General features: G+C 46.2%; 1 protein-coding gene across 2 annotated transcripts; it reads left to right on the top strand.

The window, feature by feature from the left end:
* The first annotated feature begins 6,187 nt into the window (after positions 1 to 6,187).
* Positions 6,188 to 21,068, top strand: LOC109870451 (G-protein coupled receptor family C group 5 member C-like). 2 transcript variants are annotated; one of them, XM_031805070.1, is made up of 5 exons: positions 6,188 to 6,541; positions 10,370 to 11,438; positions 18,349 to 18,449; positions 19,006 to 19,125; positions 19,799 to 21,068. In XM_031805070.1, exons 2-5 carry the CDS (start codon positions 10,385 to 10,387, stop codon positions 19,829 to 19,831), a joined length of 1,308 nt encoding a protein of 435 aa, XP_031660930.1. In that variant the 5' UTR covers positions 6,188 to 6,541; positions 10,370 to 10,384; the 3' UTR covers positions 19,832 to 21,068. The 2 variants fall into 2 exon arrangements, with proteins under 2 accessions (XP_031660930.1, XP_031660929.1); XM_031805069.1 differs by having other exon boundaries at positions 19,003 to 19,125.
* The last annotated feature ends 1,043 nt before the right edge of the window (positions 21,069 to 22,111 follow it).

Raw genomic sequence — 22,111 nt, 5'->3', positions numbered from 1 at the left:
TCCAACCCTCTCGTCCACCCCATCCCTCCATCCCCCATCACTCCATCCCCCATCCCTCCATCCCTCCAACCCTTTCGTCAACCCCATCCCTCCATTCCCCATACCTCCAACCCTCTCGTCCACCCCATCCCCCATCATCCATCCCTCCAACCCTCTCGTCCACCCCATCCCTCCATCCCCCATCCTCCATCCCTCCAACCCTCTCGTCCACCCCATCCCGCCATCCCCCATCCCTCCATCCCTCCAACCGTCTCGTCCACCCCATCCCTCCATCCCCCATCCCTCCAACCCTCTCGTCCACCCCATCCCTCCATCCCCCATCCCTCCAACCCTTTCGTCCACCCCATCCCCCATCCCTCCAACCCTCTCATCCACCCCATCCCCATCCCCTGTTGCTGGACTGAAAACTAAGCAGCATGGGGTTTTTTTTGTAACTGATTCATGTGTTATTTATGATTTTATGATGTCCCAGCGGGAATTCAATTAAATGGCTCACAAACTATTTATTTTTCCTTAGGGGAACATTTGGCTTGTGACATCATGAGCACTTGGCCTGGCATTCTGCTGTTTACCATATACGGTAGCTAGTCATAATTACGCATCATGATATCATTTTTTATTTGTTTAAAAGGAAAGACACATGGACATTGTTTTATTTTTTTGTTTTTCGGTCCGTTTTGCAGTAAGTACTTGCTCAAAGTGCTTTGGTTAGCACACAGAGGGAAGAGACGCTGAAAAAGAGATGACGCTTTCATGTGCACGTCACTTCATGTGAATCCTTCATCTCGTTGCACATTGATCAAATCAAGGAACAGGGACTAAGCTAAATGAGAGTGAGACATTATGTTTATACGGTGTTGTTATGCTTTACCATGGAGAGGACATGAACATGACAGAACATCCGGCTCGCTGAGCAGCACACCCAAACCAATCAAGCAAAGAAATGACACTAAGCACTTCATTTCCACGGCGACAGTGAGGTCAAACAACAGCTGTTAGCTCTGGTGTTTATTGCTCATGAAAAGGCAACTGGGTGTAGGTTTAAATAAATGCTGGCTGTGAGTGACTGTCTAAAAGCCGCAGGAGCGAATAACATTTCTACAAAACACTCTCTCCACTTCATCTCAGCTAGCTAAACAAACCTAATGACAGACAGACAGACAGGCAGACAGGCAGACAGACAGGCAGACAGACAGACAGACAGACAGACAGACAGGCAGACAGGCAGGCAGGCAGGCAGGCAGGCAGGCAGGCAGGCAGGCAGGCAGGCAGGCAAGCAGACAGACAGGCAGACAGACAGACAGACAGACAGACAGGCAGACAGACAGACAGACAGACAGACAGACAGACAGACAGACAGACAGGCAGGCAGGCAGACAGACAGACAGACAGACAGACAGACAGACAGACAGGCAGGCAGGCAGACAGACAGACAGACAGACAGACAGACAGACAGACAGACAGACAGACAGACAGACAGACAGACAGACAGACAGACAGACAGACAGACAGACAGACAGACAGACAGACAGACAGACAGACAGACAGACAGACAGACAGACAGACAGACAGACAGGCAGACAGGCAGACGATACGGACAAATTCAAATCAACATTTTTAAATGAGATATCCCAGCAATAGGGCATGAGGACCTGTGGGTTTACTGTGATCATCACACGGCTAAGGGGTGAAACAGTCCTCTAGAAACATCCACACTTACTTACAAATATGTATTACCGTTTTTAAATATGAGATAAATAAGCACTTTGTGACCTCAGTATTAATTTGGAGCTGAGTGTTCTACCCGGCTCCATATCTATTCTCTATACATATCTCTGGTTCTAACTAATCATTTCATATGTTAATCAACACTTGTCACGCTTGGTATAAAGGGATCGGGAGACAGGCACAGGAATGTGTAATATCTTTTTTTATTTACCCAAATTACAGCGTGCCGTGTAAAGGCACGGGGACAAAGACCAAACAAACACGTATACAAAACACAGGGTTGAGACCCAAACAAAAGAGCGGGGAGTACCTCGAATAAATACACAAGGGCAACACATGGGACGAGACCTGTAATCGTCTGCTCAATACAGCCAAAACAACACAGCACAGGTACTCATACCACCAACGGACATTGTAACAATAATCGACAGGACAAAGGAAACCAAAGGGCACATTTATACAATTACAATCAGTGGGAAATGGGGACCAGGTGTGTGGGTAATGACAGTTCAGGAGGGATCCGTGACAACACTTGGCACATGTAATCTGTTGGTGCATTGCTTTTTAACGCAACGAATTCATTTGATGAACCGTGGTTCGACTTTTATCTGGAATGAATCGATTGGAATGAATCGATTGGAATGAATCGATTGGAATGAATCGATTGGAATGAATCGATTGGAATGAATCGATTGGAATGAATCGATTGGAATTAATCGATTGGAATTAATCGATTGGAATTAATCGATTGATCGTGCAGCTCTGGCTCATCAATGCTTCCTCAGGGAAAAGCTTCTAAATAAGGATGTAGTTTTGTCCTCATAGCCGTAGCATAATCTATAGAAGAAGACATATCAACTACATCAAATAGTTAATCTGTTTGCACTGGTAGTAACAGAGAGTAAGAAAGATGAGTTTAAAATTAGTTGATTTTGTCTTTTGTTTGAGTGAGATTCAGAGTGAGCTCATTGCTGGTGTATTTGTATTTATTAAGCAACCCCCAATGTGGATGACTTTTGAAATCAATCTAAAGAAATGTAAACAATAAAGTACAGTATAAAAAGACCAGAATAAAAGAATACTATAAAATACTTACTATAAAATATTTACTATAAAATACTTACCATAAAGACTTACGATAAAATACCACTACAAAAGACTTACTATAAAATATTTACCATAAAGACCACTATAAAAGAATACTATAAAATACTTACTATAAAGACCACTACAAAAGACTTACTATGGGGCGGCAGCATAGCCTAGTGGTTAGAGCATTGGACTAGTAACCGGAAGGTTGCGAGTTCAAACCCCTGAGCTGACAAGGTACAAATCTGTCGTTCTGCCCCTGAACAGGCAGTTAACCCATTGTTCCCAGGCCGTCATTGAAAATAAGAATATGTTCTTAACTGACTTGCATGGTTAAATAAAGGTAAAATTTAAAAATAAATAAATATTTACCATAAAGACCACTATAAAAGAATACTATAAAATACTTAAATACCTAAATACTTATACCTAAATACCTTCACTATCGTTTGATCTGGTCTTTCAAATGGCAGCCTAAATACTTATCTTTACACTATGTACCTAGATCATTTCTAGCTGATTAATACTTGTAAATAACTTGTGTGTGTATATCACCAGTTGGATGAGTAATCAACATATCCCATAGTCAAAGTGTAATATCTACAGTATTCATACATGAGCACAAGACCAACCAACCTTATACCAATCTCAGTGAGCTTCTTTGAGCATGACAGTCAACTGACGTGAGTGTACAGTACATGTTTGGTATGGTACTATATTAGGCAGTTCAGTCAACTACCGTGAATGTAGTTGTGTGATACCTACAGTATATGGTTCAATGCCAACATTAGAGAAGCCTAGAAATTACCTTATTATTTTTCATGTCTCCAAGTGCCACCATCTCATCCCCACCCATTGACAAGTCACTCTCTAATAGGCTCTTACATATTCTGTGTTTTAATGGTTAGAGCTATCCCCTCTGTGTGATAATGGTTAGAGCCATCCCCTCTGTGTGATAATGGTTAGAGCCATCCCCTCTGTGTGATAATGGTTAGAGCCATCCCCTCTGTGTGATAATGGTTAGAGCCATCCCCTCTGTGTGATGATGATTAGAGCCATCCCCTCTGTGTGATGATGATTAGAGCCATCCCCTCTGTGTGATAATGGTTAGAGCCATCCCCTGTGTGTGATAATGGTTAGAGCCATCCCCTCTGTGTGATAATGATTAGAGCAGTCTCCTCTGTGTGATAATGATTAGAGGAGTCCCCTCTGTGTGATAATGGTTAGAGCCATCCCCTCTGTGTGATAATGGTTAGAGCCATCCCCTCTGTTTTAATGTTTAGAGCCATCCCCTCTGTTTTAATGGTTAGAGCCATCCCCTCTGTGTGATAATGGTTATAGCCATCCCCTCTGTGTGATAATGGTTAGAGCCATCCCCTCTGTTTTAATGGTTAGAGCTATCCCCTCTGTGTGATAATGGTTAGAGCCATCCCCTCTGCTCTGACCTGCCAGAGCCGTCAGCCAGCCAGGAGCCGCCAGAGCCATCAGCCAGCCAGGAGCCGCCAGAGCCGTCAGCCAGCCAGGAGCCGCCAGAGCCGTCAGCCAGCCAGGAGCCGCCAGAGCCGTCAGCCAGCCAGGAGCTGCCAGAGCCGTCAGCCAGCCAGGAGCCGCCAGAGCCGTCAACCAGTCAGGAGCTGCCAGAGCCGTCAACCAGACAGGAGCTGCCAGAGCCGTCAGCCAGCCAGGAGCTGCCAGAGCCGCCAGCCAGCCAGGAGCTGCCAGAGCCTTCAGCCAGCCAAGAGCTGCCAGAGCCGTCAGCCAGCCAGGAGCTGCAAGAGCCGTCAGCCAGCCGGGAGCTGCCAGAGCCGTCAGCCAGCCTGGAGCTGCCAGAGCCGCCAGCCAGCCGGGAGCCGCCAGAGCCGTCAACCAGCCTGGAGCCGCCAGAGCCGTCAACCAGCCGGGAGCCGCCAGGGCCGTCAGCCAGCCTGGAGTTGCCAGAGCCGCCAGCCAGCCGAAATAAAAAAATGGCATTTCAATTGACTACTAAAGGTTGACTACAACTCTATGTCCATTGGTGTCTGTCACCAGTCCTGACCATTTGTTACATACATAATCTTACTGTAGGCTTAACTGCCCCACAACTGACCTCAGGTATTGCCAGGTGATGTATTTTTGGATGAAAGTACATTGTCACAAAGGCAACAGCAACAACAACCACACCAGAATCAAACATATTCTTCTATTTGTCTTTCAGCAGCCACCTTTAGTGTTTCATTGTGCCCGTGAACTGGTGGACAGAGCGTGGAGACAAGGCAGAATATCAGACAACAGATGTTTTAAAAACGTGTTTTTCACACATCAGGATGGGAGAGGTGTTTTGACTGTTTAGATGCGAGACCAAACTAATGGTATTATCACAATCAAAAGCCAATGGGTGAAAAAAAGCCAATAGCTTTCCATGTGTGATAAGTTAACTAGTAGCCTTCCATGTGTGACATGTTAACTAGTAGCCTTCCATGTGACATGTTAACTAGTAGCCTTCCATGTGACATGTTAACTAGTAGCCTTCCATGTGACATGTTAACTAGTAGCCTTCCATGTGACATGTTAACTAGTAGCCTTCCATGTGTAACACGTTAACTAGTAGCCTTCCATGTGACATGTTAACTAGTAGCCTCCCATGTGACATGTTAACTAGTAGCCTCCCATGTGACATGTTAACTAGTAGCCTCCCATGTGACATGTTAACTAGTAGCCTCCCATGTGACATGTTAACTAGTAGCCTCCCATGTGACATGTTAACTAGTAGCCTACATGGAGGACACTGCCACCAGGTGTCTCTGATGTCAAAGTGATCAACAGTTGGACTAGTAGCCTGGTAAGCGCTGCACTGCCACCAGGTGTCTCCTCATTCCTCCTCCTCTGATGAAATACAGATTTCTCTCTTAACAGTGTGTGTGCAGATGCACAGCTAGGCTATTGACACATTGGGGGTGTCTATATATTTCATCATAGACTATACATGATCTGAGGAGAGGCACGAATATATCGACTACTTTATGTACAATGGTCTATTTCTAGTCTTGATGACCCAATGGCAAAGATACATTATGTTCGACTCACCTCGGTCAAATGGAGCAGCTTGGACAGTGAGCGCACTAAAGGCACGCAAAACCTTGTGAGCTACTTCCTGTGCTATTAACTATTTAATTATTCGAACTAGACACCTTTCATCCCTGCTTAATTAAAAAGACAAAACGTGAATTGTATTATTCAATTTAGAGTAACACTAACTGTTCTCCAACCTTACCCTGTTAGTAGGCTATTCATCAAAATAGTGTGTGTGTGCGCGCGCAAGAGAGAGAGAGAAGGCGTGTGTGTGTGTGCGAGAGAGCGAGAGAGAGAGAGAGAAGGCGTGTGTGTGTGTGCGAGAGAGAGAGAGAGAGAGGCAGTCGCTATCCAGGGACCAATCGCTCCTCTGTCCACATCACAGCCACAGGACTTCAGCACCTAGTCGCCTAGTTTTGTGAGATCCAGCCCTGATTTCAATATTTCAACATTTTACTAAAAGCAGTGAGTGCAGTGTCATTAGGGCTCATTTAAAAACAACTAGACACGGAATATACACGACATTTTCAAAAGAGCTATTACCTTTTAACCCACTGGATAGGCTACCTGGAGACGATGTTGAGCGCGTTTTCTATCGTTGTGGCTTAGAACAGGTGAACGAATAGCGACATTATCAAAGACCACCAAGAACAAAACACTGATCAGACACCCGAAGGTAAGGTCCTCTACAGATTCATTTCATAGTGAAAAGAGGTAGTGGGGGGTACAGCGACTACGCACGGTCTAATAGTGACACTCCAAATACATAGACTATGACTTTTTGAAAAGTGTTCCCAAAAATATAAATATTTAATAGTTGGTTAAAAGCCTATAATTGAGCCTCGGGGATCCGCTTATCTGTTTTTAGCAACGCTATTTACACACTAGCGTTGCTAGGAATCAGCTTGCAAAAAAAAACGGAATAGTCTGCCAGAAATTAAATACAATTCTATTTACCGATTCTGTAGTGCTGGTTCCTTATGCAGGAAGGGATTTATTATTTATTATTTTGTATTTATTTAACTAAGAACAAATCCTTATTTTCAATGACGGCCTAGGAACAGTGGGTTAACTGCCCGTTCAGGGGCAGAACGGCATATTTGTACCTTGTCAGCTGGGGGGTTTGAACTTGCAACCTTCCAGTTACTAGTCCAACGCTCTAACCACTAGGCTACCCTGCCGCCCCAAATTGAGAAAAAACATCTAATAAAACATAAATTTAAACTGCAATATGTAACTTTTGGGGTGACCCCACCATATTCACATAGAAATGTGAGTTATAAATCTGTCATTCGGTAAATCTGTTCTATGTGCACTATTTCTATGCTTCACATTCTTAAGTTTCATTTTTTGTGGGTATTTTACTTTTGGTTTAATTGGTTTGAAAGAGTGATATTCTGTGGAGTGATTTGTCAGAGCTTCCCGTTCTATCTTTCTGGGTTTTCACTGTAAAACGTATCTTATGTCTGTGTCCAGTTGCAGGTGGTGCAACTGGACACAGACATAAGATACGTTTTACCCAGAATCGAGAACGAAGACGGTATCCCCACATTGAGAACCCCTGGGTTAACATATATTGAGAACCCCTGGGTTAACATATATTGAGAACCCCTGGGTTAACATATATTGAGAACCCCTGGGTTAACATATATTGAGAACCCCTGGGTTAACATATATTGAGAACCCCTGGGTTAACATATATTGAGAACCCCTGGGTTAACATATATAACATATATTGTGTGTGTGTGTCTGTGTGTGTGTGTGTGTGTGTGTGTGTGTGTGTGTGTATGTATGTGTATGTGTGTGTGTGTGTGTGTGTGTGTGTGTGTGTGTGTGTGTGTGTGTGTGTGTGTGTGTGTGTGTGTGTGTGTGTCTGTGTGTGTGTGTGTCTGTGTGTGTGTGTGTGTCTGTGTGTGTGTGTGTGTGTGTGTGTGTGTGTGTGTGTCTGTGTGTGTGTGTGTGTGTGTGTGTGTGTGTGTGTGTGTGTGTGTGTGTGTGTGTGTGTGTTGTGTGTGTGTGTGTGTGTGTGTGTGTGTGTGTGTGTGTGTGTGTGTGTGTGTGTGTGTGTGTGTGTGTGTGTGTGTGTGTGTGTGTGTGTGTGTGTGTGTGTGTGTGTGTGTGTGTGTGTGTGTGTGTGTGTGTGTGTGTGTGTGTGTGTGTGTGTGTGTCTGTGTGTGTGTGTGTGTGTATGTGTATGTATGTCTATATACGTGTTTATATGTGTGATAAGATCTCAACAATTGGCTCTCCATACTTCCTCCCGCCACAAACAATTGACTACCTGTTTTGCTACTTACTCCCTAGTGCCCAACACAAACTTAGTTACATTATTGGCAGAATTGCAAAGAAAATGGTATTACATGAGGGTTATTGAATTAAGGCACATGGAAATACAGAAAGAAGGATGTCTTTCTTACGGCTGAGCAGTGGCTTCATGGCAGGAAACTGAACAGCATTTGCCACCACAACAACACCATCAAGGGAGGAGGTGAAGGCCCTGGGAGAGTGGTTCCAGGAAAATAACCTCTCTCTCTCAACATCAACAAAACAAAGGAGCTGATCGTGAACTTCAGGAAACAGCAGAGGGAGCACACCCCTATCCACATCGAGGGGACCGCAGTGAAGGTGGAAAGCTTCGAGTTCCTCAGCGTACACATCACTGATGATCTGAAATGATTCATCACCACTCACAGTGAGGTGAAGAAGATGCAACAGCGCCTTTTCAACCTCAGGAGGCTGAAGAAATTTGGCTTGGCCCCTAAAATCCTCAGAAACTTTTACAGATGCACAATTGAGAGCATCCTGTCGGGCTGTATCACCACCTGATACGGCAACTGCACCACCCGCAACTGCAGGGCTCTCCAGAGGGTGGTGTGGTCTGCCCAACGCATCACCGTGGGCACCCTACCTGCCCTCCAGGACACCTATGGCACCCAATGTCACAGGAAGGCCAAAAAGATCATCAAGGACATCAACCACCCGAGCCACGACCTGTTCACCCCGCTATCATCCAGAAGGCGAGGTCAGTAAAGGTGCCTCAAAGCTGTGACCGAGAGACTGAAAAACAGCTTCTATCTCAAGGCCATCCGACTGTTAAATAGCCATCACGAGCCGGCTCCCACTTGGTTACGTAACCCTGCACCTTAGAGGCTGCTGCCCTATATACATAGACTTGGAATCACTGGCCACTTTAACCTCTACATGATCATCTACACTGATTGAAGTGTATTTAACAAGTGTCATCAAATAGGTGATCATAACTTTCACCTGGATTCACCTGGTCAGCCTATGTCATGGAAAGAGCAGGTGTTCCTAATGTTTTGTACACTCAGTGTACATGCATTGCTCCAACTATAACTTGAATTTGAGATGATGAGCCTTTTTAAAGCTTTGCCCTTGTGAAAGTTTGTCAAACTCATCTAAACAACCGCCAACTTTTTTGAAAATAAGCATCCCTACAGTAGACCAGACTTATTTGAATGCTGTGCCATGCCATTTCTCTCTGTCCCCATCAAATATAAAAACAATTCACAACAATACACATTCATCTAAAAATAAAAGAATGGAATTAAGAAATATATAAATTATTAGATCGAACAATGTCAGAGTGGCATTGACTGAAATACAGTAGAATAGAATACAGTATATTCATATGAGATGAGTAAAGTGGTGTGTAGACATTATTTAAACATTATTAATGTGACTAGTGTTCCCTTATTAAGCTTTGAACCATGGATTGTGTACGTGTGAATGGGCAAGACAAAATATTTATGTGCCATTGAACGGGGTATGGCAGTAGGTGCCAGGCACACAGGTTTGAGTGTGTCAGGAACTGCAACGTTGCTGGGTTTTTCACCCTCAACAGTTTCCCGTGTGTATCAAGAAGGTGGTCCACCACCCAAAGGACATTTAGCCAACTTGACACAACTGTGAGTCAACATCCCTGTGGAACGCTTTCCACACCTCTTAGAGTCCATGCCCTGATCAATTGAGGGAAGGGGGGGGGGTTGAAACTCAATATTAAGAATATTAAGAAGGTGTTCCAAATGTGTTGTACACTGAGTGGTGTCTTGTGAGGGAATTTATATGGTGTGTGTGTGTGTGTGCTGTACTATACTGTATCCTCTGACCGTAAAAGAGTGTCTCAACTGACATTCCTAAGTGTTATCATGCTGACACGGTGAACTCACTCTATATTTGTTTTTAAAGTCTTATCAATGATTCTCAAAAAGGGCTTGGATAAATGCCAGCTTCAGAAATACCTCTGGTACCTCTGGTATAGGCTCTGGTATTTTTACATAGAAAAAAGTTGTAAAAATTAACATCTAAGCCATTTTTACAGGATAATGTTTTCTGTTTGCTCTTGACTCATGTTTACCTGCTTGGGTGTTTCAAGAGTGACTCTTTAATGTATGACAACGACCCTGGTTTCTCTCTTCTCCCTCTTAAGAACCTTCTCATATGCCAACCTACTGAGTCTCTCCTTCTATCTCTGTGTCAACAGGTGCTGCCCAACAACATGGACCACACACTCCAGAGACTTCATCTCCTAGTCCCGACCGTCATCACTCTCTGGTCTTTCCCCGTCTCGATGGCTGCCAGTGTGACCCCAAGTGGGTGTGGCTCCAACGTAGGCTCCCTGTACTACAGCCTGTGTGACCTCAGTGCCGTATGGGGCATCGTGCTGGAAGCGTTGGCGGCGGCTGGCGTGCTGGTCTCCATCGTCCTCTTCATCGTCCTCCTGGCCAGCCTGCCATTCATCACAGACAAGAATAGGATGTGCTCCGTGGGCCTCCATGCCTGCTTCCTGGTCAGTACCCTGGGCCTCTTCTGCCTCACCTTCTCCTTCATCGTAGGGAAGGACTTCGCCACCTGTGCTTCGCGGCGCTTCCTCTTTGGGGTACTGTTCGCTGGGTGCTTCGCGTGTCTTCTCATGCAGTGTGTGAAGCTGAACCTCCTGGCCCGCAGGGGAGATCGGGGGCCCCGGGCCTCGGTGCTGTGTCTGGGAGCCCTGGGACTCTGGCTGGTGGAGGTGGTCATCAACACAGAGTGGCTGATCATCACTGTGGTTCGATATCCTCTCAACGCTACAGGGATAGCACTTGGCACAGCCACAGACGTGCCTTGTAACATCGCCAACCGGGACTTTGTCATGGCGCTGATCTACGTATTGAATCTTCTCCTAGCTGTCATTGTGGCTTCCATACCCACCCTGTGTGGGAAATACAAACAGTGGCGCAAGGAGGGAGCCTTCATCCTCGTCACGGGTCTCCTCTCTGTGTTCATCTGGGTGGCCTGGATCACCATGTACGTCTGGGGGAACCTGAGGACCGGCAGACCCAGCTGGGATGACCCTACCCTGGCCATCGCCCTGGTCAGCAACGCCTGGGTGTTCCTGATCCTCTACACCATCCCAGAGATATGCTCTCTGACCGGGGAAGAGGAGGGGGGCGCGCCAGGGTTCGGAGAGGACCTGAGCAGAGGTGTGGGCTATGAGAATATCCTGAGGGAGCAAGGAGCCCAGAGCATGTTTATGGAGAACAAGGCTTTCTCTATGGATGAGCCCAACTTCGGTATGTAGCCACACACACACACAGTACCGTACACATACACACACACATACTGTACCGTACACACACACACACTGTAACGTGTACACACACACACATATACTGTACAGCACACACACACACACACACTCTTGGTGACCCACATAAATGACCTGGCTTCACTAATAAGTACACTTCACTAGATACCAGGATGTTTTCTCCACTTGCTAGCACATTACATACAGTTAATATATCTAATATATCTCATATATATATGTCTAATATATCTAATATATCTAATATATCTCATATATATATGTCTAATATATCTAATATATCTAATATATCTGGCACATTACATACATCAGGAGGGTATGGGGCTTGTCAGCAGGTTCAGGAGGGTATGGGGCTTGTCAGCAGGTTCAGGAGGGTGTGGGGCTTGTCAGCAGGTTCAGGAGGGTATGGGGCTTGTCAGCAGGTTCAGGAGGGTATGGGGCTTGTCAGCAGGTTCAGGAGGGTATGGGGCTTGTCAGCAGGTTCAGGAGGGTATGGGGCTTGTCAGCAGGTTCAGGAGGGTGTGGGGCTTGTCAGCAGGTTCAGGAGGGTATGGGGCTTGTCAGCAGGTTCAGGAGGGTATGGGGCTTGTCAGCAGGTTCAGGAGGGTATGGGGCTTGTCAGCAGGTTCAGGAGGGTGTGGGGCTTGTCAGCAGGTTCAGGGGGGTATGGGGCTTGTCAGCAGGTTCAGGAGGGTATGGGGCTTGTCAGCAGGTTCAGGAGGGTATGGGGCTTGTCAGCAGGTTCAGGAGGGTATGGGGCTTGTCAGCAGGTTCAGGAGGGTATGGGGCTTGTCAGCAGGTTCAGGAGGGTATGGGGCTTGTCAGCAGGTTCAGGAGGGTATGGGGCTTGTCAGCAGGTTCAGGAAGGTATGGGGCTTGTCAGCAGGTTCAGGGGGGTATGGGGCTTGTCAGCAGGTTCAGGAGGGTATGGGGCTTGTCAGCAGGTTCAGGAGGGTATGGGGCTTGTCAGCAGGTTCAGGAGGGTATGGAGCTTGTCAGCAGGTTCAGGAGGGTATGGGGCTTGTCAGCAGGTTCAGGAAGGTATGGGGCTTGTCAGCAGGTTCAGGAGGGTATGGGGCTTGTCAGCAGGTTCAGGAGGGTATGGGGCTTGTCAGCAGGTTCAGGAAGGTATGGGGCTTGTCAGCAGGTTCAGGAGGGTATGGGGCTTTTCAGCAGGTTCAGGAGGGTGTGGGGCTTGTCAGCAGGTTCAGGGGGGTATGGGGCTTGTCAGCAGGTTCAGGGGGGTATGGGGCTTGTCAGCAGGTTCAGGAGGGTATGGGGCTTGTCAGCAGGTTCAGGAGGGTATGGAGCTTGTCAGCAGGTTCAGGAGGGTATGGGGCTTGTCAGCAGGTTCAGGAGGGTATGGGGCTTGTCAGCAGGTTCAGGAGGGTATGGGGCTTGTCAGCAGGTTCAGGAGGGTATGGGGCTTGTCAGCAGGTTCAGGAGGGTATGGGGCTTGTCAGCAGGTTCAGGAAGGTATGGGGCTTGTCAGCAGGTTCAGGGGGGTATGGGGCTTGTCAGCAGGTTCAGGAGGGTATGGGGCTTGTCAGCAGGTTCAGGAGGGTATGGGGCTTGTCAGCAGGTTCAGGAGGGTATGGAGCTTGTCAGCAGGTTCAGGAGGGTATGGGGCTTGTCAGCAGGTTCAGGAAGGTATGGGGCTTGTCAGCAGGTTCAGGAGGGTATGGGGCTTGTCAGCAGGTTCAGGAGGGTATGGGGCTTGTCAGCAGGTTCAGGAAGGTATGGGGCTTGTCAGCAGGTTCAGGAGGGTATGGGGCTTGTCAGCAGGTTCAGGAGGGTATGGGGCTTGTCAGCAGGTTCAGGAGGGTATGGGGCTTGTCAGCAGGTTCAGGAAGGTATGGGGCTTGTCAGCAGGTTCAGGAGGGTATGGGGCTTGTCAGCAGGTTCAGGAGGGTGTGGGGCTTGTCAGCAGGTTCAGGGGGGTATGGGGCTTGTCAGCAGGTTCAGGAGGGTATGGGGCTTGTCAGCAGGTTCAGGAGGGTATGGGGCTTGTCAGCAGGTTCAGGAGGGTATGGAGCTTGTCAGCAGGTTCAGGAGGGTATGGGGCTTGTCAGCAGGTTCAGGAGGGTATGGGGCTTGTCAGCAGGTTCAGGAGGGTATGGGGCTTGTCAGCAGGTTCAGGAGGGTATGGGGCTTGTCAGCAGGTTCAGGAGGGTATGGGGCTTGTCAGCAGGTTCAGGAGGGTATGGGGCTTGTCAGCAGGTTCAGGAAGGTATGGTGCTTGTCAGCAGGTTCAGGGGGGTATGGGGCTTGTCAGCAGGTTCAGGAGGGTATGGGGCTTGTCAGCAGGTTCAGGAGGGTATGGGGCTTGTCAGCAGGTTCAGGAGGGTATGGGGCTTGTCAGCAGGTTCAGGAGGGTATGGGGCTTGTCAGCAGGTTCAGGAGGGTATGGGGCTTGTCAGCAGGTTCAGGAGGGTATGGGGCTTGTCAGCAGGTTCAGGAGGGTATGGGGCTTGTCAGCAGGTTCAGGAAGGTATGGGGCTTGTCAGCAGGTTCAGGAGGGTATGGGGCTTGTCAGCAGGTTCAGGAGGGTATGGGGCTTGTCAGCAGGTTCAGGAGGGTGTGGGGCTCGTCAGCAGGTTCAGGAGGGTGTGGGGCTTGTCAGCAGGTTCAGGAGGGTGTGGGGCTTGTCAGCAGGTTCAGGAGGGTATGGGGCTTGTCAGCAGGTTCAGGAGGGTATGGGGCTTGTCAGCAGGTTCAGGAGGGTATGGGGCTTGTCAGCAGGTTCAGGAGGGTATGGGGCTTTCGTACGTATAGTCAGACACTTTTTTTATTTTTTTTATTTTTTTATTTATTTCACCTTTATTTAACCAGGTAGGCTAGTTGAGAACACCTTTATTTAACCAGGTAGGCTAGTTGAGAACAAGTTCTCATTTGCAACTGCGACCTGGCCAAGATAAAGCATAGCAGTGTGAGCAGACAACAAAGAGTTACACATGGAGTAAACAATTAACAAGTCAATAACACAGTAGAAACCAAAGGGGGAGTCTATATACATTGTGTGCAAAAGGCATGAGGAGGTAGGCGAATAATTACAATTTTGCAGATTAACACTGGAGTGATGAATGATCAGATGGTCATGTACAGGTAGAGATATTGGTGTGCAAAAGAGCAGAAAAGTAAATAAATAAAAACAGTATGGGGATGAGGTAGGTGAAAAAGGGTGGGCTATTTACCAATAGACTATGTACAGCTGCAGCGATCGGTTAGCTGCTCAGATAGCTGATGTTTGAAGTTGGTGAGGGAGATAAAAGTCTCCAACTTCAGCGATTTTTGCAATTCGTTCCAGTCACAGGCAGCAGAGAACTGGAACGAAAGGCGGCCAAATGAGGTGTTGGCTTTAGGGATGATCAGTGAGATACACCTGCTGGAGCGCGTGCTACGGATGGGTGTTGCCATCGTGACCAGTGAGCTGAGATAAGGCGGTGAACGTGAATGAAATAACATTGTTGTCTACATGTAACAATCTGCACACTCTACAGTTTATTTGTTCATATTCCAATGTACTTTTTTTTCAATGACCCCCGAGTCTGAAATAAAACATCTTCCAAAACAGTAAGTTGAAAATAAACTGCGAGATGGACAAGAAAAGCTCAATGAATATCATTGAAACAGTACTGAATTTCACATCCAGTATACAGTACAATCTGCATACCTTAAAGAATTTGATATGCTGATGTGGTTTTTATCCTATTGGCGACCAGAATCTGATCTCGCAGGCTGCAGCAGAGTCAGACAGGACACTGTGTCTCCTCTCCTCTCCTCTCCTCTCCTCTCCTCTCCTCTCCTCTCCTCTCCTCTCCTCTCCTCTCCTCTCCTCTCCTCTCCTCTCCTCTCCTCTCCTCTCCTCTCCTCTCCTCTCCTCTCCTCTCCTCTCCTCTCCTCTCCTCTCCTCTCCTCTCCTCTCCTCTCCTCTCCTCTCCTCTCCTCGCCTCGCCTCGCCTCGCCTCGCCTCGCCTCGCCTCGCCTCGCCTCTCCCCTCCCCTCCCCTCCCCTCCCCTCCCCTCCCCTCCCCTCCCCTCCCCTCTCCTCTCCTCGCCCCTCCCCTCCCCCCTCCCCTCCCCTCCCCTCCCACTCTATCTCTTTGATGCTGCTCCACCTGCCCTCGGCTTGCCCTGGCCTCACCTCTTCACAACCAAATGTCACCCTGTTTCCTATATAGGGCACTACATTTGACCAAAGGCACCGTTCAAAAGTAGTGCACTTTATAGGGTATAGGGGGCCATTTGGGATGCCGGCAATGGTTTAGGTCAGAGTGGGAGGGAGGTATAATAGCACGTGTTAATGCGGATGGCGCCACATGAGTTAGCAGCTCTGTCCTGACTGAGGTTAACCTACTGTATGTCTTGGTCTGTTGAGATCAGCTGGCACCAGGTGACTCATCTCTAGACAGACAGGTTAGATTTGATTTGATTTGGCCTCCCACAATGTACCAATGTTCCGGCACGTTGCCCAAGGTCTGGGAACATATCAATACAGTATCAGAACACATACAGTGTTTAGCCAGTTTATACTGAGTGGAGAATCATGTTTGATCAAGTAAAAGGAACAAAATATAATGAGCCCTCCGCTATCTGTCCTCTGACACATCAGTTGCCATAGCAAACTAATAATGAGCCCTCCGCTATCTGTCCTCTGACACATCAGTTGCCATAGCAAACTAATAATGAGCCCTCCGCTATCTGTCCTCTGACACATCAGTTGCCATAGCAAACTAATAATGAGCCCTCCGCTATCTGTCCTCTGACACATCAGTTGCCATAGCAAACTAATAATGAGCCCTCCGCTATCTGTCCTCTGACACATCAGTTGCCATAGCAAACTAATAATGAGCCCTCCGCTATCTGTCCTCTGACACATCAGTTGCCATAGCAAACTAATAATGAGCCCTCCGCTATCTGTCCTCTGACACATCAGTTGCCATAGCAAACTAATAATGAGCCCTCCGCTATCTGTCCTCTGACACATCAGTTGCCATAGCAAACTAATAATGAGCCCTCCGCTATCTGTCCTCTGACACATCAGTTGCCATAGCAAACTAATAATGAGCCCTCCGCTATCTGTCCTCTGACACATCAGTTGCCATAGCAAACTAATAATGAGCCCTCCGCTATCTGTCCTCTGACACATCAGTTGCCATAGCAAACTAATAATGAGCCCTCCGCTATCTGTCCTCTGACACATCAGTTGCCATAGCAAACTAATAATGAGCCCTCCGCTATCTGTCCTCTGACACATCAGTTGCCATAGCAAACTAATAATGAGCCCTCCGCTATCTGTCCTCTGACACATCAGTTGCCATAGCAAACTAATAATGAGCCCTCCGCTATCTGTCCTCTGACACATCAGTTGCCATAGCAAACTAATAATGAGCCCTCCGCTATCTGTCCTCTGACACATCAGTTGCCATAGCAAACTAATAATGAAGTGAGAACAGAGAATGTTTTGACAAAAAATAACCCTTCCATATTTGGCGATTTTATATTCATGTTTAACTATTATTAAATATTAACAGGAAAATGATGTTTGTTTTTAAAAACTAATCAACCTTTTCTGGGAGAGACTGAGAAACGAAGGATGATATCTGTCGTGATGACAGAGAGCTATGAAACCAGAAAAAGTCCTTCATTGTCTTTGTATATCCTGAGGACCTTATTTAAACATTTAACCAACCAAATCCTCTCTCTCTCCCACACATATATTCCATTCCCACCGGTCTACCAGGTGACTCAATGGGATTTAGATGTCCAGGACAAAACAGTGACCTAACCAGTATACCATGCATACACAAACACTGACACATACACACACAAACACACACTCGTCAGCTTGCCCCAACATCACTGTTTGTGTTTGCGTTACCGCGCTGTCTCAATAGCAAACAAGGTGTGGCAACAGTGCCATGGTAGGCAGATATTTCAGAGGGAGGACCAGGCAATTCCACCTGGGGGGAAAACAAAAAATGCCTCTCACATTAACCAAGCATTATCCATCCTACCTTTATAGAGGACTGCACATTTGACTGCACAGTGGAGATAATAGACAAATCGCCTGCGTCTGTTGTTTATGATCTTGTCATGGTGGTTGAATAGAACAAGCTACTACGACTGGTTGCTTGGGAACACTGAATACCCAGAGGATACTGCTTGAATGCGCCCGTGAATGTTTGACTACGTGGATTTGATTGAGATTTAGGATTTGAAAACGTGATGATATGAAGAAAGCATCCCATTGTCCCGACATAAACACTGAGTGTGCGAAACATTAGGAACAGCTTCCTAATATTGAGTTGCAACCCCTTTTGCCCTCAGAACAGCCTCAGTTCGTCGGGTCATGGACTCTACACTTGTCGAAAGCGTTCCACAGGGATGCTGGCCCATGTTGACAGGGATGCTGGCCCATGTTGACAGGGATGCTGGCCCATGTTGACAGGGATGCTGGCCCATGTTGACAGGGATGCTGGCCCATGTTGACAGGGATGCTGGCCCATGTTGACCCAAATGCTTCCCACGGTTTTGTCCAGTTGGCTGGACGTCCTTTGGGTGGTGGGCCATTGTTGATACACACGGGAAGCTGTTGAGTGTGAAAAACCATACCCTGTTCTAAGGCACCTAAATATTTTGTCTTGTCCATTCACCCTCTGAAAGACACATATACACAATCCATGTCTCAATTGTCTCAAGGCTTAAAAATCATTCTACAACCTGTCTCCGCCCCTTCATCTACACTGATTTTGAAGTGGATTTAACAAGTGTCTTCAATAAGGGATCATTGCTTTCACCTGGATTCACCTGGGTCAGTCTTTGTCATTGAAAGACACTCAGTGTGTGATGGGGATCTAATGTTGTTTTCCCTCGCAGGTCCCAAAGTTGTGTCTCCATACAGCGGCTATAGTGGTCAGAGCCACCATTCTGTCTACCAGCCCACTGAGCTGGCTCTCATCAGCAGGGGAATGGGGAATGTGAGTACTGGCCATCAATTGTTTGTCCATGCACACACACACACATGTACGGGCGCGACACACACACACACATTTACGGGCGTGACACACACACACATGTACGGGCGCGACACACACACACATTTACGGGCGTGACACACACACACACATTTACGGGCGTGACACACACACACATGTACGGGCGCGACACACACACACACATGTACGGGCGCGACACACACACACACATGTACGGGCGCGACACACACACACACATGTACGGGCGCGACACACACACACACATTTACGGGCGTGACACACACACACATGTACGGGCGCGACACACACACACACATTTACGGGCGTGACACACACACACATGTACGGGCGTGACACACACACACATGTACGGGCGCGACACACACACACTGCCACAGGTTGTTGTGTTTTTCGATTATTTCATTAAAAGAAAGAGGGATCTTTATTCACATCCATTGTGTTTAAATATTATTCGGTTCTCTTTCGTATGGATCATGATGCGCATGTTGTGTTCCTTGTGTATCTCTGGTCGCAGCAGGAAATGTCTCACATCCCCCGAGCCTCCACCAACAACAGCTCCGTGGCCCACAGCGGGGGCAGTATCCTTTCGGGTCGCACCGACAAGACAGCAGACACGCAGACCCAGCAGGGCCACAGTGTAGGTGGAGATAGAAAGACCCTGTGATGCGTTCCAAAATGGCACCCTATTCCCTTCGTAGTGCTACTTCTGACCAGAGCCCTGAACAAAAGTAGTGCACTAAATAGGGAATAGGGTGCCATTCGGAACTCGTACCCGCTGTCCTCTGACATATTCTCCTCACCTCTCTCCCTGTCCGTTCTCCACTGAGAATGGTGCAAAATACAGTCCTCGTCTCACTCTCTTAGCATTGGGGGGGGGGGGGGGGGGGGTATTTTGGCTACAAAGGTGGATACTGTATACAGTAAACACACACAATCACAATGCATTCCTTCTCGGTCTCCGTTTCACCTTGACAAGCCTGTCACTTAAGTTTCTTCCTGGTCTTGTACTGTCGTCTTGTCTTATTGGACGGTTTCTATCTCTACATTCCTCGGAAATATGTGGTTGTTTTTTGTCCATCCCATCTGTTTCTCTTAATTGCTTTGAATCAGTCGTCTCTTTTCACTTCGTTCTTCCTGTGGGTTTCTGACTTTTTCCCGGTGTTGACGGCCTTTCCTTTGACCTTCTTTCAGTTCAGTTTTTAACCCACACACATATTGCGTTAGCACTGTCATTACACTATGCCTATTTATATGACATTAGGTCTATATCGTTTTTTTAACAATATCTCTCTATCTTTTTCTGTTTTCAGGGGAATGGACTGCAGAAGATATCCCAGTGGTGAACACAGACTACTTTACACCCCTCTCCTCAAGACATATTTATTGCTACAGTTTCCTCATGTTGACTCTATTTTGCTGTTGTCCATTGCATCCTTGATATGAGCTGGTTTTAACGGGACCCATCACAATGAGGCCTACCTGAACTCTGACCTATCAGCCTATCAGACTCCAGAGGTGACTTTTAGGTGAACGACATGAACAGTTTGCCCTTTGTAAAACCCCTAAAGATTGGAAAGTCCTGTGTACGACATAACCCTCTATCGATAGGTGGACAGTGTCCAACAGGTCTGTCTATCCCTGTTCCAGTCCCTGCCCCATCTGTCTGTCTGACAGAAGTCAAAGCAACCCACAGAGCGCAGGCCCATGGCGTTGGGAGAGAACAATACCTTTTGCAGAGGTCACCTCTGACTATGAGCTGAGCTCTCCGCTGGACACACTGTGAAAGATGAAATGTGAGATAACAGCATGGAATACTAGTCTCACTCTCTCTTAGCATGTGGGGGTGTATTTAGGCTACAAAGATAGATATACATACACACAGACACACACACACACACACACAATAGTCACATACACAGTAGTCACGTGGAAGTGCAGCCAACAACAGGATCAGTCAAGCGAGGGGGCAACTGGTGTGATGGGATAAACCTGTCATCCCAGTGTTCTCAGAAGAGGACCCCTTAACAGTGGAACATTCCATACCTGGAACACCCTCTATGGTTCCATGGAATCTTGGAAAAGGTCTCTTCTGTCACGGGGGATACCTACCTAACACTAATGCACTCATTTATAGGTTTAGCATACAGAAAGCGTGTACTTTCAAGCTCTCAATTGAAGTAAGTGTCAATATTATTATGTCAATGTTTAGTGCCTGGCTTGTGAATGGGTATCACTTCCAGAAAGTTAAAATTGCTATTTCAATTTGTAGCTAAAGGTTGTTGAATGACCTAATGGTAATGCCATGCCAATGAATGGCTTCTCACTACATATGTACGGAATCACTTGTTGTATGAATTGTTGTATGAATTTGGAAATATGATATTTAAGACATTTACAGTAATTACTTCTCTTGTAATCAGTTTTGAGCCAAGACCTGTAAATGAAATCCTGAATGTTCAATCTAATATGATGTTGTAAAGCAACAGTGAGTGAATTGATTGGTTGAACATACTGTATCAACAGCCATTGATGTCTGAAAGAAAAATGAAAATCGAAATAAACATTTAATGGTGAAGTACATACAGTCCAGAGAATCTGTCATAATAAATCATATATTATACCTAATACTGTTATTTACCCTAATACTGTTAATACCTAATACTGTTATTTACCCTAATACTGTTCATACCTAATACTGTTATTTACCCTAATACTGTTAATACCTAATACTGTTATTTACCCTAATACTGTTAATACCTAATACTGTTAATACCTAATACTGTTATTTACCCTAATACTGTTCATACCTAATACTGTTATTTACCCTAATACTGGTATTTACCCTAATACTGTTAATACCTAATACTGTTATTTACCCTAATACTGTTATTTACCCCAATACTGGTATTTACCCTAATACTGTTAATACCTAATACTGTTAATAACTAATACTGTTAATACCTAATACTGTTATTTACCCTAATACTGTTAATACCTAATACTGGTATTTACCCTAATACTGTTAATACCTAATACTGGTATTTACCCTAATACTGTTAATACCTAATACTGGTTTTTACCCTAATACTGTTAATACCTAATACTGGTATTTACCCTAATACTGTTAATACCTAATACTGTTAATAACTAATACTGTTAATACCTAATACTGGTATTTACCCTAATACTGTTAATACCTAATACTGTTAATAACTAATACTGTTAATACCTAATACTGGTATTTACCCTAATACTGTTAATACCTAATACTGGTATTTACCCTAATACTGTTAATACCTAATACTGTTAATACCTAATACTGTTAATACCTAATACTGGTTATTACCCCAAAATATCTAAAAACCAGTTTTTCATTGTGGGGTATTGTGGGGTATTGTGGGGTATTGTGGGGTATTGTGGGGTATTGTGGGGTATTGTGTGTAGTTATTTAATCAAATTTAGATAAAGGCTGTATCGTAACAAAATATGGAACAAGTCAAGGGGTCTGAATCCTTTCCGAATGCACTGTATATGCTAGTCTCCCTATGCAGATGGTTTGCCTCTCACGTTAACAAAGTTTCAACATACTGTTGCCCTAGGTATGGGATTTCCCAGACTAGATT

The sequence above is a fragment of the Oncorhynchus kisutch genome, linkage group LG25 (assembly GCF_002021735.2).
Source record: "Oncorhynchus kisutch isolate 150728-3 linkage group LG25, Okis_V2, whole genome shotgun sequence".
NCBI lineage: Eukaryota > Metazoa > Chordata > Actinopteri > Salmoniformes > Salmonidae > Oncorhynchus > Oncorhynchus kisutch.
This window is presented reverse-complemented; position numbering and strand designations above follow the sequence as displayed.